Consider the following 27,790-nt stretch of genomic DNA (forward strand, 5'->3'; position numbering starts at 1 on the left):
AGTTGTGTTGTTTGCACCATGAGGGACAGGGTGGAACTACTCTGTGAGGAAGAAGTAGCAGGTGCAGCCAGCTGTTCTGAGGGCTGGGAGCAGCAGCCTTCCCCAGCAGAGAGCTGTGTGCTCTGGGGAGGCTCAGCTCCCTGCTCCCATCTCCACAGCACAACATCCTCGCTCACAGGGATGACGCTCTGTGCGTTATTTCAATACATCACAGCTGCTGCATTGCTCCCCGCTAGCTCTCTTTGCTTCATGTCTATCATGTCTATTACCTCCTCATTCCTGATGAAGAATATTTTGTTATTTGCTTTCTTGCTAAGACCTTGAAATAATGTTTGAGATTAAATACTAAGAATACAGATACAGGACACATTTTAATATCATCACTTAATGCACTGTTTCTTTTTGGAAACTGATCTAAAATCAGCCTTGGAGGTGGTTTGCAGTTTGAGATTCTTTTGTTCCCAGGTGTGTCATTGAGCCACGTCCTCTATTTTAGAAAGTTCACCTGCCCAAAGCTGAGCACACTGTTTGTCACATGAGATTTCAAAACAGGATTCCTGTCATGGATGAATATTGAAAATGCCATATTGCTTTATCCAAAGTTTCTGTCTACCCTGCACTTTCATAGGCCTGTTTACTGCACTGAGTGTGGTTTTGGTTGTTTTTACATGTGTTTTTTTGGTTGTTTGGGTTTTTTGTTTTGTTTTGGGGGTTGTTTTTGTTTTTTTGGTGTTTTTGTGGTTTTTGGGGGGTTTTTTTGGTTGTTGTTTTGTTTTTGGGGTTTTTTTTGTTTGTTTGTTTTTGAGGGTAGGGGCATTGTTTTGTTCTGTTTTTTTTTTTTCCCAAACAGTACCATTGGAAAGAACTTGCAGATATTAAAAGAAATAATTATCAAAAATGCCTCCCTTAAGCACCAAAATTAAGTTCGGAGATTTGAGCCACAATAAAATGGAACATTGAGCTCTTAACTGACAGAATAACTTTTTTAAACTATTTTTTTAATCTCACTTTTATTCCACGTTTGTACCCAGTATCAGCTCTAAAGCTCTATGTGCTCTACATTAAGTTATGAGATGGTCAGAAGCACCTCAAAAGACAGTGTGCTGCTTTTGGCTGGGTAGAGTTAATTTTCTTCACGGTAGCTCAAAGAGGGGCATGTTTGGGTTTGTGCTGAACACAAGGTTGGTAGCACAGGGATGTTTTAGTTACTGCTCATCAGCGCTTGCACAGAGTCTGCCTCTCACACCACCCCACCTGCCTGGGCTTGCATAAGAAGTTGGGAAGGGACAGCTGGGACAGGTGACCCCAGCTGACCATAGGGACATTCCATGTAACATTGTCATGCAGGGCATGTAAAGCTGGGGGAAGGAAGAGGAAAGAGGGAGATGTTTGAAGTTACAGTGTGTGTCTTCCCAAGTAACCATTACGCATGATGGAACCCAGATTTCCTGGAGATGGCTGAACATCTGCCTGCCCACAGGAAGTATATATGTTAGAAAATAAGTTGAATTTAAACACAACTACCTTTTTATTGTTCTTTAACTCCATTTAACATGAAGTATCAATATCAAAATATAACAAAAATTCCTAATTTTGTCAAATATTTTCACTCATCCCTTGTTGCGAGTAGCTTTGGAAATAATTTAACATTTGCAGAACACAATTCTCTACTTAAACACATATCTCACCCAAATTATTCATGGTTCCTGCTGTGTTCTGTACTTGCTCTGTGCAACATTTCCTTGCCTTAATGTGCCTTTGCTCTTTTGCTGGAGAGTAGTGCCTATAGTGTGGACAAGGCTCAGCTGTAAGGTTTCACCCATTCTTGTTTCTCACAAATTTCTTGTACTTTGAGAATTGTTCCTCAGCAGTTACTTTCTGCAGTAACCTTTTTGTAGTTTTCTACCTTTATAGTATGGGTTGATTCAATTATTTTCTAAAGTCCTTGGAGTGAGCTCTGAAATACAGGACATGGAACAGAAACAGAATAAAGATGAATGCAGACCTGCATAGCTGAGAGATGCCTCACCAGTGGAATCAGCCTGTTGCACAAATAAAACCTCATTAATACAGTACTGGTTTTTCTGAAGAGAGGGTGAGGAAACCAAAAGCAAGTCATGGAAGGTTAACCAAGCATAACAGGTGTTTTTCAACAAGTAGCCATGTCCTCGAGCACACTTAAGCAGCCAATGAAAGGGTGCAAGGAATTGTGTTTTGACCTGCTCCAGTTCTTGTTATCGGGACATCTCTCTTGTATGACGAAACTGCAAGTAGCAGGAAAATTACAGGAACCAAGGAAAAGAGTTGTTTCCTCTGAAAGTTCAGGCCCTTGGATCTGGTAAGTTATTATAAACCATTTGGCTTAAATATTAACTGTCTTCATGGCACATAGCTGCCCTAAGGAGCTCTTGAGTTTCTTCTGTTTGCTGACGGACTTGCTCAAGGAGTTTGGCCATTTGGCTTTTTCTGAATGCTAATGAAAAGTCTGGATCTGAAGAGGAATAACAGGTGTTAGGCAACCTGCTGTTTTTCCCTATGTTCTAATGCAGATGCATAGAAAACTTATTTTTCAGGTTAGATACAGTTGGTTGGTGGTTCTTATTAGAGGTAAGGCAGAAAAATACTACACAAAGCACATAGAAATTCAGTTTTCATCCCTACAACCATTCAAGATTGCTGCTAAATTCTCCTGATCCAGATGTATAAATCTCAGTTGCCAAATTCAGCCTTATGCAGCAGCTGCCTATCTAGATATAGTAGGGTTTTGGCTCTGGCTCTACATATGTAAAGATATGTGCTATATACAGTTACTATCACATTATAACCCTCATAAATACTCAACTTTTATCCAAAGACAAGAAGACTAATTTAACCCAGCATAATACTAAGTAATGGACTTTGAAGTATGAAGATGTGAGACTTCCCAGCTATCAGCTAATCGTGCAATTTCCTTACTTGCTTCCTTCATCAAAATAAACTAAAATCACGTTTGAAAAACTTTTTGGTTGCATCTAGTGCCAAAAATTCTCATATAGGATAAGATTTTCCCCAAGTCCTGTTTTCCTGCTGTTCTGAATGCCTTTAGTTTTAAAGCAAACAAACAAAATCCTCCTGCCTTTATTGTGAGATACTCTTAAAGAGCTGCTTAAAAACATGTGAGATAACAGCTACCCTTGAGACTATTCTGTTTTCTTAAGTGAGCAGAACTAGTCCCTGGAGAAGTCTGCACTGTCAGTGGTTGGACTCGTCTTAGAGGTCTTTCCAACCCAAATGATTCTTTGATCTCTGTTACTAAGCAGTGCCTGATGCTGCTGATGATGCAGGCAGCCTTGGCAGGAAGGACATACCTGCTTGTAGTCTGCAGAGTGTGGAGATGCCCAGGTGCTGAAAACGGACCTCTTGGTGGGTAAGAAAATTCTTGAGGTAGGCTTGAAGCTCTCCAATGTGATGCTTCCACAAAAGCATCATTTTTTCTGCATAAATGGGAGAACCACTGGAGATCAATATAAGCCTTTAAACACTTTGAAAACTGATTTTTGTAACAACATTTCAATAATGACTCATTCACCTTCAGCTAAAATCAACATTACTGCAAAGACTGGCAAGGGACTTCCCTGTACTACAGCTTCTGATAATACTTCAGGTAAATAAAAAGATGAGTAGGCTGCTGTGCTGGGAATCTGATCCCTGTGCAAGGGGCCTGCTGATTTACAGACTGGTTGGCCAGGTAGGTGAAGCTATCCATTAGATGATTATGCTGTTGGATTCTGTTCACTACCTGAGAGAGAGTCTGCTCTGTTGCAAATCCTCTATGCTAGAAATGAAACAGATTTGCATTTTCCCTTACTGGGGACTCACCACAAATTTCAGTTTTTCTTCTGTCTAATGTCTAAAATCTACCCATACCTTTCTAGAGAATGTGGCATGTATCATCTGAACACCGTTTTCTTGCAAGTCTTAAAGGCTCTCAGCTGCATGAGGCAAGTATTTAAGCATAAAACTGTTTTCTACAGCTAAAAATAATTCTCTCTCATTTTATTCAAATTTATTCTCTCTCATTGAAACTTGAAAAATTTTGGCTACATTCTTAAAACCACTTTACTTCACTGCTCCTGCTAATTTAGTCTAGAATTTTATCAGCAGGATTTTGTTCAATAAGAGTTTTTCTCTTGCTGGTCAGGGAGCAGAGTTAATATAAAATTTTGGAACACAGCCTCTGCTGTCTGTGGGGGATGCCATCACATTTTACCTACTGAGAAAGAAAGTCAAACAGAAAGATGTAACCTTGTTTGAAGTGACCCTTGTCTGAAACACATTCTCATCTCTCCCATGGTGAGGAGTATGTTAATGGTCTCCCACCTTCCTACTGAAGTTGTTTGCAAGGACCTCAGAATTGGCTGTGGACCAGCCCTGCAGAATGACAGTTCTTGAAGAAGGCAAAAACCATGTAAATCAGACCTTTATCTGTGGTCCACTTTCATCCCTGGAGTTTCTTGTACATTTAAGGACTGTTTTATTTCAAGGGTGACTATAGACACTTGTACTCTAAAAAATTTGTAGAGACCAAATGGGGGGACGATAGAGGAATATTTAAGGTTGTTCAGTGCCTGACAGTCCTTTGGGAAAAGGCTAATTTCACTCCAGACAGCCATAAGTCTCTTTCAAAGCACAGTTAATCCTGTGTGAGTTACCGTGACCGATCATGTGCAGGATGATGGAGGCAGCATGAAAGGATGGCTCAGGATGTTCCCGTTGGCCAGCCAGTCTCACCAAGCACTTTGTCAAAGGTTCATCCATCCACTGGACCATGTGTAACATGGCTTCTTCTGGAAGGCAGAAAGGTAGAGTAGTCTCTAAATAGAAACTCCAGTGTCAAAGAAGGGAAGCTGAGAGGTCTGCCAGAAACTGCTGAAATTGTGAATCCTTTATGCAACTGGAGAAGCAAAATAAGTGCTGAATTTGGTTAATAAGTATGTTTAGGTTGTTAAAAAGGGTCATGTTCTGAGGTTTTGCTCTCAGTAAGGTAAGGCCATAGATTTGGTTCATGTTTTGTTGGCTTTTTGTTCTGCAAAAATGGATCACTTTATGTGCAAGATCCACTCTTGGCCTATTGGACTCAGTCTGTCCAGCAGCTACTGTGCTCCGTGCGCAAAATTAAATGTGACGTGTAGCCAGCTGCATGGCCATTATACCAGATAAAAGAGATTACTTGTTTGACAGACACTATGCAGTGCTGGGGCATGTTGGGAAAATTTACATTTGTCCTTTTTGCTATAAAGAGTGCTGTACCTTTCATGAGTGCCAATTTGGTATCTCTGATACCAAATCCTGAAAATCCATGTGCAAAAAATTTCAAGATATGGACCTACTTCATATTTTAGACTTTTATATCAGTTTCTGCAATGGTAAAATTATTTCAGCCTGAGAAACTGGGAAATGTTACAAATAGAAGTAGACAGGCCATGTACAGCAGTAAAGTTCAGAAAAAAAAAATTAAAGATTTTAAACAGTTGAATAAAAGTGCAGACAATGGAGCCCATGTATCCTGCCAGTCAACTGGATTTTTTTCTTGAAACTTACAACAAAACAATGAATTTAAAAGGAAAGACTTGGGCCATGTGTCCAGCTGTGCTCCATCTCCTATTACAATTAGTTAAGGACGTGCACTTCTCTGATTCAGCCATTCATGGAGGGATGCTGCCATACCTTGCTTCGCTAGCTCAGCAAGGCAGGATGTCACGTAACGAAGGGAGTCTTCCTGAGTGTCGGTCAAAAGCATGGTGTGGAGGAGACCTTCAACACAGCGGCTCTCAGTGATTCTCTGCCACAAGAGAGAGATCCATGTTTAGCACTTCCATTGTGGTTTAGTGGTGTCTGGAAGCACTCCTCAGTACCTCAGAAGTACTGAGGTGCAACCAACAATAATGGAAATGTCTCCTCCCACAACCAGGTGAAAACACCTTGGATTGTTCAGAGATCACCTGTAATGAGGTATATATTTTATAGACTGATTTGAAATCAGATAGGAGACTTTGCCTGTGCTGACTTGGACTAAAAGCAAAAAATGAGACCAAGAAATGAGTTCTGAATGAGTCAGCTGGAGGTGACTGGTTGCTAGTGAAGTTGAATCATGAAGTCATCAGCTCTCTGGGACGCCCTAACAGTGGAAGCTGCTCATGGCTCCCTAAGTGAGCTCAGGTATCTGTTAACAAAAGGGAGTATCTTTTTCTGATACTCATTTTATGCTGCAGTTTTTTAACTTGCTGCTTAGAGGTTCAAGGTGGATTTAAGCCCGCTGCTTTTCAAGCTCACATACTCTGTTTCTGTCCTACTGGCATAAAAAGAGGATGCCTTTTTCCTCTTGTGCCAAGGACTCTCGTGTTTTAGGGAGCATTCCTTAGAATTGACCCTGGAAACATGGCACTCCCACTCATGTCTGTGTATTCACTTATGCAGTGAGAGCTTGATATTCTCACTATTATGAAGCTTTATGAAGGTGAAGCAGCTCCCAGCTGATAACAGGATAAAGTCACCGAATTTAAGTATTTCAAAAAAAGACCATATTCATCAAACTTTGAACGGATGGTCTGTTTTTATTCCTACTGTGGGCCTTGAGTTTAAGGGAACCTAGTTTCTGCAAAACTCAATGTCACAGCTATTAGAAATTTATATAATTCTTATATTAGTGAAAAAACCCATAATTTTCCTTCTGGCTGCTTTAAAGCTCTGGAACTAGTAATTGGATCGTGAATTTGGTGGGTTTTTTTCCTCAATATTGGTTGCTACTGGTGGTACTGTTTGACCAAGGTACTCTAAAAGGCAAGCAGAAAGGAAGTGCATCTGTACATATGGATTTCGAAGCAAAGTCAGCAAGAGAGATCTTTATAGCATTTTGGCATAGCTAGTATCTTGCCAAAGAGGCAAAATATACATCAATAGCTGGGGTTCTGTTTCACAAGGAACAGCAGCTGAAGCATAAGAGCCAGGAAATAAAGATTGAGTTCATAACAGACCTCAGATTTTCCTGAATGATTTCTTTAATCAGTATAAAATGTCCTTGGTAGAGGAACTTCTTATACTTATGATGCGGTTAAATTAGGTAACCACATCACTCATAACAAAAATGAGATATTTCTTATTTTAATTAGCTTTTTTGTATTGTATTGGGAAAATATCAACGAAACTACCCTTCATTTATGGTCCTTTTATTCATACATGCAATTTTGTGTGAAATATACAGCAAATTGCCATATGTTTAATTACCCACAGAATTATTTTTCTTTAATGCTGATTTGGCATAAACACAAAGGCAACCTCACAGGGTATAGTTCAGTGACAAACATTGTGTACCTACCTCTTTGTTTTTGGAAAGGCACAGGTTTTTGATGATGCAAGCAGTATGTCCAACAATCACAGGGTCTGTTTTATGTGCTGCCAGTAACGTCCCCAGGCTCTGCAGTAGCTCAGCACATGCCAGAGTGTCCTGAGAAGAGCAACCAGTATCTCAGTTACATCCAGTATGGACAACACAACGCAGCTTTGCAGTGAGCTCTGGAGAAATCAAACCTAGCTCTGCAAGAAGAGCATTAGTTTGCTTGTTTAAACCAAGGGTGTGGCTGGGTCCAGTGCTGCTTCTCTCAAGTAGGGTCTGATTGCACCGACTGTTGAGCACTTACTGTGGAAGGCTGGAGTCTTCAGGGTCATGTAGTTTATTGCTGTTTCCATCAAATGCCTCACCAGGGAGAGGGAAGGATGTGTGATCCTGACTGGAAGGAGAGGTTGTCAGGGTTGCTGTGAAAGGCAGAACTACACGGTGAAGTAGCAGCAGCAGTGTGTCCTTGAGTAGCTGAGCAATTTACCTGGCTACAATAATGGGTTGTATGTTTAGATCAGTTTGTGATCAGGCACCTCTTCAGTAAACATGTCCTGAACAACATCTTTACACACACTTCTCTGCTGTCTGATGATATTTCAGAGGTACTTTGCTGGGTATCTCTCTCTGAATGTAGTCTTCCTCCAACTGCCATTAATATTACTTGAATCACAGAATGACCTGGCTTGGAAGGGACCTTAAAGATCATCCAGTTCCAAACCCTCTGCCATGGGCAGGAACATCTTCCACTAGGCCAGGTTGCTCAGACCCCCATCCAACCTGGCCTTAAACACTTTCAGGGATGGGGCATCCCCAAATTCTCTGGGCAACATGTTCCAGTGCCTCACCACCCTCACAGTAGGGATTTTTTTTCCTAATTTCAAATCTGAATTTACTTTCTTTCAGTTCGTGGCCATTATTCTTGTCCTGTAGTATCAGATTGGAGTCTGGATTACTGCACAGGTAGTTATCTCAATAACAACCTGTGGCACTGGGGGCACTGCTGTGTGTAAGAGAAACCTGACTTCAACAGAGTTTATTTTAGGTCTGCAGTTAAAAGCAAAAGATTTCCTCTTGAGAGTGTTTTTTCATTCAGTCTCCTTCCCTTAGGAATTTAGGAGTTTTTTGTGCAGTTCTTCTGTTTGTTCACAATTAACTATATTATTTGTACTACTTGGAAACCAAGACACATTAGCAAGGGAGTTCAACAGAAAACAAATCATTGGTCCTATACACAGCTGCAAAAAAATCACATAATTCTGAAACCTGTGAAATATCAGGATCACTAAAGCAGTGTTGAAAGGCAGATGTCTCTAAAAGTTAGTTTAATCTTTCTTTTGCTTAGGTTAAATTGCAAAAGTGTATCTTACTTTCTTTTAATACCAGCTGACATCTTCACTTAGCTCATTTTAAGCACTGTCACAACCAGCAATCCTAAAATAAAGCAGGAAAGTAAGTGGAAAGAGCAGTTTTTTGCCTAAACACAGGGCATTTTAAGAATCCTATATGTAGACATGACAGTAATTTTTCCTTAGTCTTATTTTCCATTTTCTTTAACAAAAGAAATAATATAGTTTTACATAACCCAATTAAATTACCACTGATTACTGTCTTCTGTGCTTTTGGGGCCAAATGGGTCCCCTTTTCTATGTAATCACATCAAGTATGATACTCATTTTTGATTTGCTACAGCCTGAGAGGAGGAAATTTTCTTTGGATTATAAAGAAACTTTCTAATATATAATGACTTCCCTGCCACGACATTTTGTCTATTTAGGACCTACATTAGCAAGTGACAGTACTTGAATTTTGCTGAACTTCTTTTTTTGGCTGGAATATGGCTGAGATCCAGATTTTGTTTTCTGGCTCAATTTTGCACAGTGCAAGAGAATCACGAGAAAACTGTGAGTAAAAATAGATTGAGTGATTCAGATGGATATTGATCTAACTTCTACCAAGATTAGAATATTAAAAAAAAAAAAAAAAGGCAAGGAAGAAAACATTCCAGCAGCAAGGGTGCTTACAGTTGCAATGCTGCACTCATTCTCCTTACAGAGGGATTTCCTGTCAAGGTAAATATTGTCCCATTTACCAATTAGCAAGATGGTACGGCAAAGTTATTTTGTACCTGGAGTGGAGATTCAGTGGCACCATCTGGAATAGACAGACCCTGACTTCCAGGTCTTTTGCTCAAAGGAATTTGACTTAAAAGACTGTTTTCTCACAAAGCCTGATTCTTTAGTGTTTCAGGGTTGAGCTGTCCTTGAGAAAACTGAATACTATTCCCTCTGCAAGAGGGAAGCTTTCCAGCCCTTGCTGGGAATCCCTGTCAACAGCCTGACCAGGAGATTGCAAAAAGGGGGCTGAAGCAGGGCAAGGAGCTCCCGTGAAGCATTCCTGGGGGTTAGCTTCATGGTAACGAAAGGGCAGACAGATTCTGCCCCATTGTATCCTGGGTAGTATTGGAAATAATTCAAGCATCACTTGACTTGGTTGTAAAGGTTAGCTTTGTTCAATGGTTTGTTTTCCAACAGTTGTTCCCATGGAGAAGTCCCTTTTTCAGTCCCGGAGAATTCAGCCTGAGTTAGAGAAAGAAACGTTGAAAAGACTTGAAAAACAGCTCAGAAAAGGCACAGAGATGGGGAGGCAGGATATGAATACAAAGAGGTCAGCTTCTTCTCAGAGTGCCCAGTGCTCGCTCGCACAAAGCAGCAACTTTCAGTAGTCAGGGACAGCCGTGTTTGCTCACTAAAACAAATGTAGAGATGTAGATACTTCTCACTGGAGAATAAAGTGAGATGCTTTGCTTTCCAGCCTCCTGCTACTGACCCTTTTTCCCTCATGAAGGATGGGCTGTTTCACCACTGGTGTACCAAGGCTGTTTGGAGTGTCTTTGCTTTGTTCCCACTGATGCTGACCACGTCTCTTTGTGGCGAGGGATTAGAAACACTGGTAAAGACAAGTTTCAGGACCAGGGAGAAAAGGATTTGTGGGCACCCTTTCCTGGGAGAACAAAAATGTGAACGATGTTTGGAGACCAGAAAAGCAAAACTGAGTGAGGACCATGTTCCAGCATAATGTCTCCTGCTGAACAACATATTTACTGTGCAAATGGCCTTCAACTAACTTCATGCATTTCAATTGTAAGCTTGTTGAGAGCAAATTGTGTTTTGATTGTATGAGGCAGTTTGACAAGCAATGAGGATGTTCTGTGCTCATGCAGCTACTCTGCCTTGCATTGCTCTGTGCTCTAGTTGCTGCTTTCCAGGCATTGAGCTCACCCATTTTTCCCATCACGTCCCAGAGGTAGGGCAGGTGCAATTTTGGTTTGTGTACAGACAACTGAACTGTAACACACCAAGCTTTCTAAACCCAGAGTAAATTCCCGATCAGGCTCAGTGTATTTCAGGCACAAGAAGCACCTAAGGCCACCTGAAGCGTTCAGACCCTGTCACTACTGTTTGAAGCAATGAGGCAGGAAAGGCTCTCACATATTTTTGCTCTATGTACCCAACCTCTGACTACCTTCAAATGTTGTTGTTACCTTAAAACACTTACCAAAAACCTTTCACATCTATGTTCTTAAGGATGTCTTTAATTACTGTAAAGAAAAGTTTATTTAAAAACAAGAGTAATCTGTCAGTAATTTGCTGTGATTTAATTGTAGGCAGACTTCTTCATGTATTTGCTAGTGTTGCACTATTAACGGTGGTGTTTACCCTGAATATGGGCAAAAGAAACATTTAGGACATGAGAATACGCAGTCCCAGTGAAAGTCCTGATGCATTAACTAAAGACAGACAAGATTTCAAATTCTGTTAGTCCCCCTTTTTGTTTTGGTCCTAATTCGAAATATGTGAATATTCTACAAATGCACTTTTGAATAACACTGTCCATGCAGGGAGTAACATATATTTGCTCTTTGTTATGCACTTATACACTTTAAATGTGTGCTCTAAATCAGTTTCTCCGCTTTTCAGTGGGTGAGGAAGCTCTGTAGCCAAGAAATAACTCCCTTGGTTGCCCTCATGGTGGCAGTCTCTCATGGTGCTGTGTATGACACCCATCTGCAGACCTATGGTCCGGGGACTGAGGGGACTAGGACTGGGACTAGTTGCAGGGAGTGCAAGGCAGTATCCACAAATCCAACGGCTCTGACACCCATCTCCTCCTCGTCTCTCTCACTGGTCTCTCCTTTGGATACCACTCAGCACAACAGACGGCTCCTCAGGTAGTCAGTGACAGTGCAGATGCAGTAAACGAAGCCTTGCTATTTCAGGTAGGAGAGAGAAGGGTTGGGAAGTGTCTCAGAGTCTCTTGGTCATTCTCAAAACGCATTTCATAGGCTGTTTTGCCATAACAGACCGTTACCCCAGGTGGTGGACAGAACCAGTCTTTCCCCTCTGTTTTTGGGAACTGACCTCCCATACCTTGTTGGGTGGGTGCTGGGAGAGTATCCAGAGCAGGGCAATGGAGGCACGACGCACGTCCTCGCTGCCAGAGGCCAGGAGAGAGCACAGTTTGGGCAGGACGTTCTCAGCAACCATCTCGGCCTGGATGTCCACTGGGGTGGGAAAAGAAAGGAGGTCAGGGGGGTTCAGAGCACTGCAGGGAGTAACTCAGGCTCTGACTCAAACAGCTCACTGTTGCATCAAATTAGAGGGGACCTCCCCATCTCCATGTGATGGGGCAATGCAGATGTTCAGTTATAAAAATAAACCATCATTTGTTCTGCCTCCTTTTGCTGAGGGATTACTACAAGCTTGATGGCAGAATGTAGGTTTGGGCACCCTCAGTCTGTGTCTGAACCTCAAAAAAAAGTGAGGAGAATTTTATGACTCCATCACTGGCATAAGGCCAGGTAAGAAGGTGGCAGTTGCATAAACAGAAAGACCTCCCAAGCACCACCTGTCTCACAGGGTTATAGTTAGCCAGGAGAGAGCCCAGCCATCCCACTGAGTTGTTACACCCCACTTGCCCCTGCCACCTCAGTGAGAGCACTAAAAGGCAGTGCCGGAGAGGCCGGCAGATGGAGAGGCAGATAAAAAGGTCAAGCAGACCAGGTGTTTCAAACACATGAAGGAGTGCCACAGCACTTCCTTCATTCTCAGCTCCTCTATAATTGCGACTGCTGGAAAATTAAGCACCTCTACATTTTCTAGATGAATAACTCTACCCTGAAGTCTGGGACTTTAGCACTGAGTGTGCCAGTCCTCTGCCACTATTTCCTGAATATGTCACAGAAATGAGTCTTGGACATTTAATAGGGTTTTTCAGGAGGATAACAAATGCATGGAAGAAAATTGCATTTAATGATAGACCAAATTATGCCTTGGAGAAGACAGGTCCCCACTCAATAAGCAATTTCAGGAGACATTCTGTCCTAATTGGGTTTAATGCTTAGGAAACATGGAAAGAAAGAAAGCTTAGCAACTCACTAAGGCTCTGTGCATAAGCACACCTCTGCTGCCTTTCTCACTTTCTCCAGATACTCCCCTTGCTACCTGGGAGCTCTAAAACAGATTTAGTTAGGATATGCACTGCACCTTCCTCTTCCCTTAACATCCAGTTAAAATGTAGAAAATGTCTCTTTGTTTTTGATAGGAAAGGTTCCCAGCCCACTGTGCTCACTCTGAAAGGCAGAGAGAGATAGAAATAGTGTGGTTTCTTTATCTCCAAGACATTGCTTACCACTGGTAGTCAAATTTCTTAGGCAAACACATGCCTGGCTTGAAACCTGCTTGTGCCAAAGAGGAAAACAAAAAATTTTAAAATGAGAGAGAGGAGGAAAAAGAGCGGTTTTAGTAATGCATGTTCTTGCCTATTGCACACAAAATAAACATGACAACACTAGCAAGCTCGTACATTATCTTCAAGAGTAAATTTTGGCACATGTTTTTTTTTCAAAGTTTTGATGAAATTTTTTTTAACCTCCTAGTATCAGTCATCCTATTGTTGATGAAGAATGGGGTTCAGATGTTGGCATTATTTTAGAACATCTGATAAGTTATAAGAAAATGAAGGGAAAGAAATTGTCCCATTTGCTTTGCCTTTTTTTCACCTCCCTTCTACACAGAATTTCAAGTTCCACCAGGAACTGTGGTTTCTTGAAGTTTCTTTGATGTGGCTTGCAACAAAGCAAAATTTCAAGATGTCATCCTTGAAGCCATGCAGTAAAAGTTCCGGATACCAAAAAGAAAAAAAAAATAAGTAGCACAACAGATGTGTCAGACAACTTCTGTCACAGACACAATGATGAAAGACAGAGCCTGGACAGGGCACTTCTCACATGATTCAAGTTAATAGCATACAGGCTATCCTTGTCTAAAGGAAGTGTCCAGGGCTGTAGAACAACTTTAATAATTTGCCTTTGCTTTCTTCATACAATGACCTTGTAGAACCCATGTATTTTCTATTATAGGTGTCTTTTCTCATGGGAAAGATGCCGCATAGGTACCTGTACAGTAGATGAACAGGATGATGTGAGGCTGAAACTGGAAGCCCAAGTCTATAGCTCTACTTGGATGCTAAGTCTTTTCACAAAGAGAAAGCTACAGCTTTACCTTGTCCACAGAAGAAGATAGGAGAGAGATCAGTGTCCGCAGCAGGAATCTGTCACTGGGTCTCAGCAAGGCTTTGTGGTGCTGAACATTGGCTGCCACGTTGCTCAGGGCAGCACAGCTGTAATACTGCAAAGAACCAAGAAAAAACAGAGAGAGAGGTCAGAGTGGTGACACACCAAAAAGAATACAAATAAATGGGAGAAATTATTTCAAACCAATGAAAATAAAATGCTTTTTCATCCTAAGGGTGTTTATAGGGTTGACACAACATGCTGTAGCTGCTACAGCAATCCTGCTGGGGCATGTTGTACATTCATTAGGATCTTGGCTGTTTGGGAACGTGCTCTGCCGCTGCAATGACATTGCTGCTGGCATCTAAGTTAAGTCATCTGCAGCTATTGTATTATATGTTTACTTGATTTACTCAAGCTGGATGTAGCTATTGCCCTAGCATGCCAAGAGATCATTTCCAAAGGATTTAACCATTAATGCTAGGGAGGATTATACATATAAAAGTATCTATTGCTAGGGAGGTATAATTAGAAGAAACAGGTTGAGCTACAGAGATGGAAATTTTAAGGTAAATCTTAGAGAAATCTAAAAATGCAGAAACAGTTTGCAGAAAGCAATTCCAGAGGGTCCATTCCTTCAGACATCTAAAAAAATCTGAGTAAAGATAATTAAACTGATGGGAAAAAAAAAAATTGTGCTACTCAAAGGACTGAATAAACAAACTAGCAGAGTGTAAGGATTACAACTGTGATTCATAGCTTATTTATCAGCACACTTTTGCACTAAGACGAGCTCTCTGTTGAGTGTGCAGATTCACAAACAGGTGTCTGTGATAGGCATAAAATAGGATGCTTTACAGATATTTACAACAACAAGAAAAAGATCTTTTCAAATTGTCTTCTCAGAATACTTAGTAACATTGCTTAGAGTAGATGATCAAAGTTACGATGCAAAGAAATCCCCCAAACAAAACAAAAAACCAAAACCCAGAGGAAGAGACCTATCTGCATCATGTCTGATGATCTGAAAAACACAATAAGGTAACCACATAACAAGAAGCTGTGCATGCATTAATGTGTGCTGGCAGAAGAAGTTTTGCATCATAAACTTTTTCTCGTGCAGTGAGACAAATTGGGTCTTTTAACATATATTATGTGACTGAGCTGAGTTTCACGAAGATGCTCTCCCATGTTTCTCCAATTCACTAGAGAAACCACTCCTCCTCTTCCCCCTTTTCATTTCTGCAGACTGAGGTTTGTGCTCTCCTTACAGTCACCATGTTACTGTTTTAAAATCTGACCTATTTTAGTCATACCTGGACTTCTGAGTCAGGAGATTCCAGCAGCAAGGCAAGGACTGGTAGGACTCCTTCCTTGCATAGGACTTGTTGGATTTTCTCTGCCATTAAAAAGAAAAAGTGAAAGTGTCTTCCTCCTTCCCTCCCTCTCATCTGGAGGCACCATTCAAAAGGGAGGTCCTTGGGTTCTAAAGAGTGCTGATGTTGTCCAAATATATGCCAGTCAGTGTGACTGGAGAGTATGTAATTTAGAACTTGTGTAATGCAGCAGTATGCAGGTATTTTAGCAAAAAGACTAGCGGGCTGTCTGATTAAGCTTTTGATGGTTTTATGCTAAAATCTGCTCTGAGAATCTGAATTGCTGGAGAAGCTGAAAAGCCTCAGGTATGATCTTCACTATGATTTCTGTGTTTAAAAAAAAATATTTAAAATATTCTGAATAATACCAGAAATGTAATAGCTGACTGTATAAGTTCTTGCCAACTGTTTCCTTCCACAACACAGTGTTCAGAGATGTTACTCGTGACTTTATCATTTAGCTCTGTGGAAGAATGGTATCATCTTGGTAGGTGAAATTCAATGCTGGTTTGTTTCAGAGTTAATTATGGTAGTCTACATATAATTGCACAGGACCAAGTACAGCTTTTGATAAAGCTGTTTGCAGATATTCCAGGAGCCTTTCATGTCTGACCCGTGATAGTTACACTTAGCATATTCCAGCATTGAGTTAGTCAGAACAAGCAAAAAGCTCCCAAAGCTCGACTTTATTGGGTAAACTCCAGAGATTGCTTTAAAATACACCAAATATCCTGTTAAATTTTTAGGCCAAATAATTTCTTTAACAAATAGCTATTTGTTTTCCTATTTCTTTGACTGATTGTTTAAATATTCAAACACTAGCCCCTTGGATTTGAAAATCAAGCTTTTTTGTTTTGCTACTAGGGAAAAAAGGGCCTGTATCAGCTAAACTTAAAGCATCAACCTGTGGTACCAACATGAATGCCATATGCAGAAGAAATAACTTGTTGCTCAGAAGGGCTTTTAGTCTTGCCTTAACCTTTAGGATTATTTTTCTATCAGTGAGTTTTCTTTTGGCAATTTAAGTAAACCATTAGTCCGAAAGTACCTGATTGTGTGAGGTTCAGAATAGCACCAACTGCATTTTGTTGGACTCTGGGATCATAGGAATTGGCAAGAGACAGTAGGGGTGTAACTCCTCTAGCAGTACCAATAGCCTCTCGGTTGGACTCTGGAGAAAAGAATCAGAGAAAGAAAGAACGAAAGAAAGAAAGAAACATTTACTGCCATCCTACTGTGAGCCACAAGCAGGACAACCTGCAGGACTATCCCTTGGTGCTCCCTTCTCTGATTTCTCTGCATGCTCAAAGGAAACTCCTAAAAATTCTGAGAGCTTCATAGGAAGGAAACCAACTCATGGCTTCTGGATTAGCCATAAATCACAGCTGGTTCAATGCTTTTGGTTTGTGACTAGGATAATTAAAGTATTTTAAGGCCCTTTAAACATGTTAACAGAGTGTCATACTCGCTTCATATCCTTGGTCTGTCTGATCAATCTATTCACAGTGTGATAACCAAAAAACTACATCATTAACTGCAGGTAAGGTTTAATTAATTTAGTACGGTATATTCAGGGCCAATTTCTTTCTTGGGATGTCCCTGTGTTACTCAGTTGACATCTACAAACAGTGCAGAGGTTTCTAAAGACAGAATTTGATTTAACCATTGCAATTTGAAAAGATGATGCTTTTTTGAAGTGGTGGTGATTCCTTGCATAGCAATGTACTAAGTTGTACAGTTGTATTCAACATCCTGGAGTACAAGGAGAACTAAAAAAAGGTCTGCAGAACCCCTTAGGACTCTTGGATGAAAAACTGGTAAAAAAAGAAAAATTATATTACTTAATTACGTAAAATTAACAGTATTTATACACAGTTTAAACAATGGCCAGTCTGGAAGTTTGCTGAGAGAAACATGAAGCAGACAGAGCAAAAAAAAAAAAAATGGTATTTGGATGAGATAAAGTCTTCGGGTGCTAACTAACTTGGGGAGTTATGAGAACAAAGCTGCTAGTTTTATACTTAAAGCCTATATAGTGGGGAACTGACGTGGACAGATTAGCCAGGATATTTATTCAAGTATAGTTCAGAAAGTGTCAGTTTAATATTCCAGGATAAGTAATTTTCTGCCTTCCTATGAGTATATACTCAAGCAAATAACTTTTATTCTGGAAAAAAAAAAAAAAGAGAAAAAGAATTGTTCTGGGAAGAGTAATCTTTTTAAAATAGCTTTTCCATGTGGGAAGTTATTATTCTGGTGAAATATTCTGGTCCCTTTCACAGACAAGCCCTTCTCTAATCTAATCTGCCTACATACCATTCTTTTGTTTCCCTCGTAGAAGGAGAAAGTCTTTTGTATGGCTCCAACTGGTGTGATGCAAACTACTCAGGTGAATAAAAAGAGAAGTAAAAAGATAAAGAAACAATTTACATATTTCCTTATTCTTGTACACAATATACTCCATGAATGTTTGTGAATGTGGAAAAGAATCTTACATTTGAGAAAGGGGATTATGAACATTTGGACAAAACTTGGGCAAATTCTTTCTTCTATCAGATGTTGTGCCTGAACGCTGGTTTTGCCAGTTTATGACGACAGACTGGATGGGGAAATCTATCTCACCAAGATGTGCAACTATTGCCATCTCTGTAAGAGAGGTGGCAGGCTAGATCATGTTTCTGTCCTGAACTACCTGTTTATCTTAAGAAATGATCCACTGATGCCACTGCAACCACTGATGCCCCTTGGAATGCTTTCAGAAGGAAGCTGTGTTCTTTCTAGATGCTACTCTAAAGTGGGGAAATCAACATCTACTCAAGCTGTGTTTGAATAACTCACCAATTCATAAATTCTTTCTTTCTGATATTTGTGTGCCTAAAAATTCCCATCAGAACAACTTTGAATGTGCTTTACACTCAGTGCATCTGCCTTGTTTTAGCTTAAAGCAGATGTTCAGGCCCCCCTAAACCCCGAACATGTGAACATTTAGTTCTGAAGTACTCTGAGTTCTTATCTCAGAACTGATTACTTTCACTCAGTGATTAAAAACCTGCAGATAATTGCAACTATGCATGTATCCTTTTGCTGTGTGAACAAATGCTGGTGTTGGAACAAACTAACCTTCAAATATTTTTCATTTGAATGGGTTAGTTTGTTCTTATTTTCAGCTCCCTATTGCAGCAGGGAGACAACCCAGTTTACACATGACCTGCAGTAACATGACCTGCAGTAACACTGCTAAACAATTTCACTCTGTACATAGTCTTGCATGCTTGTTGCAACAGAATTAAAACCATTCTTAGATGCAGAATTTTAGTCACCTTAAAGCCATCTAAGGATCTTCCTAATTTGGTTGTACTGCCATATTTATCTTTTTTGCATAAATGGTCTTCTTGAAGGATATGACTGAACAGGATACTTTTCTCAAGCAGACTTAAAAATATCAGAGTCTGCAAGTTAAAATTAAAATAAACCCTGGAGAATTGCCTCTTGCTTTAGTCTCATTGGTGTGGTATCTAAATACAGTCTGAAAAACAAATAAATGGATCCAGCCCATTTAAATTCTAGTTAAACTGGGACAGTGGTCCTCAACACTGATCAAATACTAGGCAGCAACCCAGCCTACCTCTGTGTTCAGCTTTGAAAGCTCCTTGAGTGCTTAATTTGGAGTACTTGTGCTCAGAAGGACATTGGCGCTTAAGGGAGTGTGCAAAGGCAGAAGTCCACAGGGAATGAAGGTAGCCTGGATCTGCAGTAGCTGAGGGTTCCCTGTATTCCAGGTTAGACATTTAGAAGGGTAAGAGTGTCTTCAGGACTAAGTAACATCCTTAAGTGCCCAAACAAGTCACTTTCTCTGTGGACTGTTTAAGACAGGTGAAGGGAAACACCGATCTTTCTGTAATCTTTAGGGCCTTAACTTCACTGACCCTACACAAAGAAACTTCTTCTAGACCCAAGTACCTAAAAGTTTAGTGATGCTTTGTCTAATTAAGACATTTAAATGAGGCAATTTGCATTCCACACAAAGTAATGTAGTATGTAAAATTCTTAACCTGACGATAATATACAATGCTTAAAAATAAGCTCCTAAGGGAAAAGTGTTTAAAAACCTGAAAATAAAATAAAAAGGTGGGATAAAATGCAAATCAGCACTTTCATGTGGTTGGATCCTGCTTATCCACTCCTCCTTTGCAACATAAATACTTAAATGAGAAATTAACACTTTCATCATGCTTCCCTCAACCTTCCGGGACATCAGACTGCACCTTCCCATGCTGGAGAAGGAAGCTGGCTACAGGAAGGGAAACAAATGTTGGAACTATGGCTTTTCTACAGACTTGTACACAATTTGTACTGGAGAACTACAAGTTTGCCCAAGGTAGAGTAAGACAGACTAACATGATAACCTTTCTTTTGGTAAATGTGGCTGAACTTACCTGTCTGGATACCAGAAAAATATTAATATCATTATATGAAATATTCATAGTTAAGCAGAAGATGGTGACAAATGCAAGTAGTACATGATGGATAAAAAACTGACTGAAAGCAAACTGGCAGCAAATTTTGGCAGCAGCTGAATGGAAATGACCACCTGGGAAGAGGCTACAAATGGAATTCCATGAGAGCTAATCTGTATTTGCTTTGAACCAGAGAGTTAAAACAAAGAGCTGAATGCAGAATTGTCAGTGCAGTGGAGGACCAGAATATCTTACAAATAACAGACAAGTTAGAATGCTGAAGCAATGGAAACAGAATGAAACCTGTAGAAAATGCAGGCATGTGCACTTGGAAACATGGGTGGTACAGAGCCTTGATTACTTGGTGTCTGCTGGAAATAGCAACAGAGGAGGAGCAAGCCTAAATGATTAAGTCAGCTGTAGGATGACAACATCACCATGGCACAATCACCAAACCTGCAAGTGTTACCATGAGATGTACCACAAAACGTATTTCCGTATGTGCCACAATAAAAGGCACAGGTGAGACCCCAGGTGAAATGCTGCGCATTTGTGGTGACTTCTCTTTCAGAAGAGATGAATCTAAAACGGAATTCCTGCAGCATTTATCTATATATTGGCACTGTAACAATACCTGAGGCCTGTGGTATCACGATACGGCACATGCAAATCCTATGTTCCATTCCTGGAACATATCATTTACACCCGGAAGGACTCAAGACGAATGGAGAGTCTCACTTACAAGAGGAGTCTTAAAAGACATTGGCTTTCTCAGTCTAGTAAAATGAAGGAACCTCATCAGCATAGACATCAGAGAGACAGAACTCCTGAGGCAAAAGCCAATGTAGACATTAATTAAGATAAGCCAGTCATGAATACATTTAGGATGAAAATCAGAAAAAGGTTTGTAATCATAACAGCACAAAGGTCAGAAACACTGAGAAAAATAACTGGAATGTCAGGAGGTTGAATTTATGATGTGGGAACACCAAAACCTGCTGCATCTTATGACTCTTAAACCCATGGCAAATAGGTTGTATCACCTTAAAATATGATGGAAGAGTTGAATGAATCCACAGCAGAGGACAAAGGCAAAGAGAACACTCACCTGAAACAGCCAAAGTCATGATGCAGGCACAGGAATTACACTGGACAGTGGGATCCTCTGATTCAAGCAGATCCAGAATTGGCTCAAGTAAACCCATTTGGACAACTAATTCTTTGTCAACTATTCAAAAATTCAAGAAAAATGGACAAATAAAAAAGTAAGCAGTTAGTGATTTTGTGGAAAGAATACATCATGCATTGACTGCTTTGGATATCTACATTATGATTATACAAAATAGACCTAAGATAAAAACAGCCAGAAAGCCACTCACAGTCCCTAGCTGGGTTTGCTTAATTCTCCTTAAGATGCATGAAAGAGTGTAACAGATGTTTGGAGGTGTTAGGCCAGAAGGTCCCAAATCAGGTTAATTTTGGCAAGAGCAACTGAAGCTTTCCAATAGGTTCACAGCTTACCCAGCAATCCCCCACCCTTTCTTTTTCTTCTGAGGTCTACCCTTTAAATATTATTTTTTCTTTGTAAATGGTGACATGATATTATTTGCAGCAAAATCCTTAAAAAAAGAAAGCAAAGAAAAAAGCCAGCTTTGCTGAAAACTGACCCTGTCTTCTGCTATTGTGGGACTGCAGGATGGAATACCTCTAGTGGCCTGGGTGCCCAGGAATGCAGTAGTAGATGCAACAAGGACTTTGTTGATGAGGTGTGGCATGTTCATGCCCTGTCTATTAACATAAACTTTATTGGGAAGTTATTCTTCTGCATCTCCCAGATTCTATCTCAAGTCTATTTTCCTCTTTAGTTACAGAAGTAAGTGAATTGTGTTGAGTGTTTAAACATTTTTTTTTTCTCTGCAAGCAATTTAAGACTAAGGTCCAGTTCATAAATAAGCAGAAAATGAGCACTGTCTCATACAGAGTTTATTTCTATTAGCTGTATCCATTGTTTGAAAGGAAAAATGTCTGTAGATCCAAGAATGAGAACAGAATTCTCTGTTCTCTGGCCTGAGAATAATTTATCAGCCTTTGCACACAGATCCAAGAACTCTGGTCACATTATACAATTTAGCTGGAAGGATCTGATCTATCTTGATGCCACCAGAAGCTATGTACCTTGCAGTCAGAATCAGACTCACACTTGTCCTATCAGGAACACAAAAAAGGAATCTAGATTTGTGTAGAAGTGCCCTCCTTCTGTCTGAGTCTGGCTGAACAGATACTTCTTCACCTGAAGAGAGATGTGTCATTAATTACTCACTATTTCCTTCCAGCAGGAAGTTGACAAGGGACAAGGAAGACATCTGCTGCACCTCCAGGTCAGCAGAACGTAGTAAGGCATAGAAGGGTTCCAGATGCTCCACAGGCAGGGGGATGTTCACTGCAAGAGCGAGAGGAAATATTCATGAACCCCACTGTTCATCACAGTCACATCTTTCCCTTGATGGACTTAAGCCTGAGGTGCTCCCATAGACAAGCTGAGTGGTATTCACCTTCGTTAAAATTCCACTGCTACTAGCAAACAGGGCAAGTTTCCTGAAGAGGTTTTGAATAATCAAGTACTTCATAAACATCATGGGAAGGGAAGCAGTGTGCCTTGCTACCAAACAAGTCATTCTGCCTCACAGCAGGCCCTTGCGTTGTGGCTACGTGCACTTTTTATCCAGCAAATAATACATGGGATAAAGCTATCATCCAAGTGACAGAATATTCTCTTTGAAGTAAAATTAAAATAAACAAATAAATAAATTTCAACCTGCTTATTGCTAGTATTTTTTACCTTTTTGTAGAATTCAAACTCTTGCTGATATTTTATTTGGGATATCTAGGCTGACTCCTAACCATTAACAAACTACCTCAAGAGCCAAGTGCTCCCACAGATTATTTGAACAAAGAAGAATGTGTCCTTCATAACTTTTCATTACAATCTATCTTCTGGAGTTTTGTCCTCTTTTGTATATAATTTATAACATTAACTGGTCACTATGTCCATTTCCTTTCACCATATTTTGACTGTGTTGCTTTCAGGAGATTCAGTATACACTAACTTGAAATACTTTGGGTTCTGCTGAGCTTCACATAAATATAACAATTTCATAAGTACAGTCTTTCATAATCATAAGGGATATCTCCTTATAGCAAAACCCAGAACTGATTCTGCCTATGTGACAATGACAGTTTTCCATCCTCCTTGGCAAAAAATATGGCATGAAAGCAAAAAAAAAAACTTGCTTAATGAATCAAAAGGAGTTTCACAGTTTGAAATAATATTTTTATTTACACTTACATGAAAATTTTCTAATGCTTATTGAGACAACTTACTGTGCTGACTCATATGCAAGTAATAGAGGGCAGCTGACTGCTGCAAACCCGGGTTTTCTGAAAAGGATAAGGTCCTCAAGGCTTCCAGAGGGTCCTTTCCCAGTGGAGACATTTCAAAATCTAAAGGTGTAAAATGACAGCACAGGCTTAATCACATCTGTAAAGGGTTAGTTTACAAAAAAAATTGACATTTAAAGCCAACCAAATACATAAGGTTTTTTGTACTGCATAAAGCCCATCTATCTTTATTCATGTTTCCATGAGCAGAAGCAATAGATGAACTGGGAATAACCTGTCCTTGGCAATGCCTCTTGTAAAGCTCACAAAGATAGTGATTGGAGACAAGATAAATTATAACCTTTAGACACTTTTATGCTATCTAACAGAAATGCAGGTGTTCTTATTCTCCATAAAAATTTTTACCTTTTTCTGAATCTTTTTTAAAATACAGAACATGGTGTTCGTAGTTAAGTAAGAGTATATATTTCTAATTTTTTTCTATATATATTTCTAATTTACCACATCTGAAGTTCACTGTGTTTCCTGTTTTGGGTATTGAAATGCAGGATTTAAAGGAATAGCAACATGGACTGCAAAGAGGTTTGCCTCAGGCTTACATTTCTAGCATGAGACTACGACTATCTCGAGTATGATAGCTCCCCTATGAATAAACCAGATGTTCAACAACAGTTATCAAGCAATAGCAGTCATGCATTACTTCTGCAAGTCACTGTATAATATAATATGTGGAATGGAGCAGCAGGGACGAAAAGGAAAGGGACATTGAGTGAATGAACAGAGTTAAAAAGGTAATGTATGATTGATCAACTGGTGGAGCACACAATTATAAGATTTATTTTCAATAATAATTATAAGATATATTTATTAATATTAAAGCTGTGCAATAATGACTGGAACATCTCTGTGAAAAATATCTGGCTACTTTACCTCCCATGGGACAAAGAAATGTGAGGGATGTGAGGGGCATAAGCTTTCATGCCTCACTGCAAAACACAGCCAATATCTCAAGGCATTAGAAGCTGCTGACATGTCAAGACTAGCAAACTCCTACCCTCAGGATTAGGTAAGTGAGCTTCACAGAACTGCTTCATATAAAGACAATTTTTAAAAATAATTAGTAGTATACACAAACGGAAGGACTTGCCTTTGTGTGCAAGGTTTTGGACAAAAAAAAAAAATCTCTTCATGTGGTTTAATTCTGTTCCTTTCACTGTCTGAACCTGAATCCATCTGATTCTTCTATATGTGGTTTTGTCTGGGACAGTGATAAAGCTGAAACCATGCAAAATCTTCACCTGCTTAAAATACCAAAATTTGCTGCCCTAGCTAACAGATGAGTGTGATAATCAACCATGAAGTGTCTCCTTGCACCCAAATTGTTCAAACACTTTCTTTTTGCTTATTATATTTTGTTTGCTTATTATATTCTGTTCATATTTATTATATTTTATTATATTTTGTTTTGAGGACAGGCTTCTTCCCTCTTGGAATAAAATACACAGATGAGTGTTAAAATAAGAGGGATGTGTCTTGGGTCTCTTTGTGAGGCTTCCCTGCCTCCATTTGTCTAGGCAGTAAGATCTGGCCATCCAGAGAACCAAATTGGTTCTGCTTCCTGGGTGCTGTATGTGTCCTGTCATGGACAGTGGGACCTCCCTGAAAACCCTCATTGTCATCTGTGTACTGCTATCAGAGGAGCTCTAGGCTTCCTGCTGCTGTACCCCAGCTCCCATGTATCCGAGACAGACCAGACTTTTGAAGACTGATCTCAGAGAGGAAAGGATCTCTCAATAAAACACACAGTCTTTTCAGGAGGCACCAGTGGCTGCTACAAGGGGCCATCCTGGCCTCCCCTTCATTACATCTCATCGATCAGCTGTGCAGGGACAGTCTCCTGTCTTGGGAGTCTTGGAGTCAGGAGCACACTAGACTTTGGAGAGAAAGTTCAGCCCTGGAATATCTCCACTGTATAACAAGCTGAAAGATCTGCCCCTATTCTGGATATGAATGTCAGGATTTAAACCAGCACTGAAGGTGCAACAATCAGTGAACCTTATCGGCAGCACAGGACCCACCACGTTTCCTGGATAATGGCACCAGCTAATACCAACTGAGGCTAATCCACACATGTTCCCAACAACCAGAGTCACAGCAATTATTCCAAAGGTTTTTCCATGACAGATCATTTCAAACAGAATTAACCATGTCACGCCAAGGAAAAATGTCTCTCCTGGTTCCCCTTACAAGATTGTTACATGTTCCCAAAAAGACAAGTAAATGAATAGTAGATCCACACCCTTCACACAAACAAAAGTAGGGGACTATGCAATTTTGTGTAGTAGCTTTAGCCCAAAGCTGTTAAACATAAAGTATACCAAATTAGTTGTGAGACAAAGCAAAACCAATCAAGCAATGACCCCTTTATCTTGAGATAAGGACTATTTTTAGATTGGACAACCAACAAAATACACTCATTCAAGATGACTGCAGATGTGAAGTAAAAAAAACCAAGTTTTGCTATTGATGTTGTATCCTAGGACAGGACAAAGAGGATATCACAAACAGAAAAACAGAGGAATTAGGCAGATAACCTGTAAAGCAAAGGAGATAGATGAAGAGTTATGAATCTACTTTTATTCAAGCAGAACCCCATGACTGTGATCAAGCCTGATGTCTAAAACGTTTGCACAAAAGCACAGTTGCTTGGAATCCTGAGAACTCAATGATGCTTGTCCCAGGGTGACTTTGGTCTTCCCCATGTACTGCCCAAACATTCCTAGTGTAAGTCCCAGTGTTCAGCCAACACAGAGATGCACAACTGTGCACATCACACTGTGATCTTCCCACTCACAGCTCAGCACTCACATAGCATCCAGTCTTATCAAAGCCTATGTCCAATTCTGTCAGTTCCTTTTGACTGACTTTTAAAAAGTAACTTTAATTTCTAGAAGGACTCACATTTATGAAACACATTAACGTGGGTTATATATTAACAGTGGTGGCAGAGCAAAAAAGTGATTCACCACTTCTACCTAGATCCAACTGTTGCACGACTTGAGCCCTTGGCGTCCTGTACACAAAGAAAATGCTGTGTACCTCTGGCCTTTCCTCATCATCACTGAGCTGCTCAATGCCATACCAGAGCAGAGCAGCTAGCAATCTGCTTTCAGCCCACAAAATGAATCCCCTTGCTCTTTCACAACCTTTTAGAAAAAGAAAAGTCCTCTTACCTTTTTCAATATGCTGCAGAAATTCCTGTGCTGTCACTCTCTCATGAGGCTGTAGGATGGGTTTGTACAGCTGTCTGTTTTTAGAGCTGTTCTGTTTTAAGCAGGAACATTTGCTTATCAGAGTTAAGCATTCCTTGATGCCTTGCACCAAGTCAGAGGACATCCTCTGAACAAAGCCTATGAAGTCCCGCAGGAGCTGCATGCATCGTCCACATAGCTGACCCATTCTTGTTCCAACAGCAGCACAAAGCAAGAAGAAAAGGAAGGAGATGGAAACAAAAGTTTCTTCTCAATTTGTCTGCTTTTTGCACTAGCTTGTCTTCTCACTGTTTGTTCTGTCTTACAGATATTAACATCACACCATGCATAGATGCTGTAAGGCAGAAAGACTTCTGTGCTCAAAAAAATACATTTCACAAGGCTGATTTCTGCAGATCTCCTAAAGTTCATAAATTGTTTTTTAAAATGAGTGCACTGGAGACACACCTTCCTTTCACTTGAAGAGATATAAGATAATGTCCTAAATACATTCCATAGAGAGCAAATGGAGTTTAGGTTATGGAGCATCCACCAAATCCTGTATGAGGCTAGAAAAACTCTGGGATAATGGAAAATGCAACCTGTTTTTGTAAGGCAGCTTTCCACATGAAAGGCAGGCACCACCTTGTCTGCATGTGTACAAGCTGCAGCTACCAATTGGAGAGAGGAAGATGGGAAAAAAAAAAAAGAGCAAGTGAACAGGTTTTTCCAGTTTTTGCTGAAGCACAGATCAGAACAAAGGAGCTGTTGGACAAACAACTCATAACTCAGTCACCTGAGACTTTGCAAATCAGCAAGAATAGAAAATGGGGGGGGGGGGGGGGGGGGGGTGTCTGTAAATTAGCACCATTTTCTTCCTGTCAAGGCAGTCCTGCTGAGTGGGCTGGATAAGTTAGCAATGGGAGGATGCAAAAATGATCTGCTGTTTTCATGCAGAAAGAGGTAGTAAAAGGAAAATGTTCAGTTCTCCTTTTGCTTAATTCACCAGTTTGGTGCATTTGCCCACCATTGGCTGAAGAGTTTTACAAATGATCCTGGTTTAATTCTTGCAGCATGAGGTGATATTTGTAATATTGAGGATTCCAGTAAAAACTGGTTTATTCATGGTCACCTTAATTAGGGATCTTGTAGGTACAGGTCTGCTGAAAGTTAATCAGTTTTACTAATTTCTCATTCATAGATTTGGTGGATTTATTCTAATGGTTGCATTTGATACATTTATTGGTAAGTTTTCACCTCTGTCCTTTAATGAATCTTTATTTTCTAAATAAATCATGTTTGAAAATGAACCCTTTGTTCTGCACCCATCTCCAAACACTCATGAACAGACTCACTCAAAT

The 27,790-nt window shown here is 40.1% G+C and overlaps 1 protein-coding gene across 1 annotated transcript; it reads right to left on the reverse strand.

Annotated features, from left to right (window-relative positions):
• Positions 1-2,369: 2,369 nt before the first annotated feature.
• On the reverse strand, positions 2,370-26,643 carry LOC121346065 (vacuolar protein 8-like). The gene is made up of 14 exons (XM_041423531.1): positions 26,412-26,643; positions 23,161-23,280; positions 22,100-22,219; positions 20,888-21,007; positions 16,371-16,493; positions 15,263-15,345; positions 13,936-14,061; positions 13,064-13,109; positions 11,803-11,936; positions 7,355-7,483; positions 5,707-5,821; positions 4,692-4,826; positions 3,348-3,473; positions 2,370-2,491 (listed from the first exon to the last, which is right to left on the reverse strand). Exons 1-14 carry the CDS (start codon positions 26,635-26,637, stop codon positions 2,370-2,372), a joined length of 1,725 nt encoding a protein of 574 aa, XP_041279465.1. The 5' UTR covers positions 26,638-26,643.
• Between the last annotated feature and the right edge of the window lie 1,147 nt (positions 26,644-27,790).

This window comes from Onychostruthus taczanowskii, unplaced genomic scaffold (genome assembly GCF_017590055.1).
Source record: "Onychostruthus taczanowskii isolate IOZ18803 unplaced genomic scaffold, ASM1759005v1 scaffold78, whole genome shotgun sequence".
NCBI lineage: Eukaryota > Metazoa > Chordata > Aves > Passeriformes > Passeridae > Onychostruthus > Onychostruthus taczanowskii.

Coding starts and splice junctions, on each gene's coding strand:
- LOC121346065 (XM_041423531.1), bottom strand. CDS start 26,637: ATGGGTCAGCTATGTGGACGATGCATGCAGCTCCTGCGGGACTTCATA. Junction 23,281..26,411: donor TCTGCAGCATATTGAAAAAG/GTAAGAGGACTT, acceptor TTACACCTTTAG/ATTTTGAAATGTCTCCACTG. Junction 16,494..20,887: donor CATGACTTTGGCTGTTTCAG/GTGAGTGTTCTC, acceptor TCTTTTCTCCAG/AGTCCAACCGAGAGGCTATT.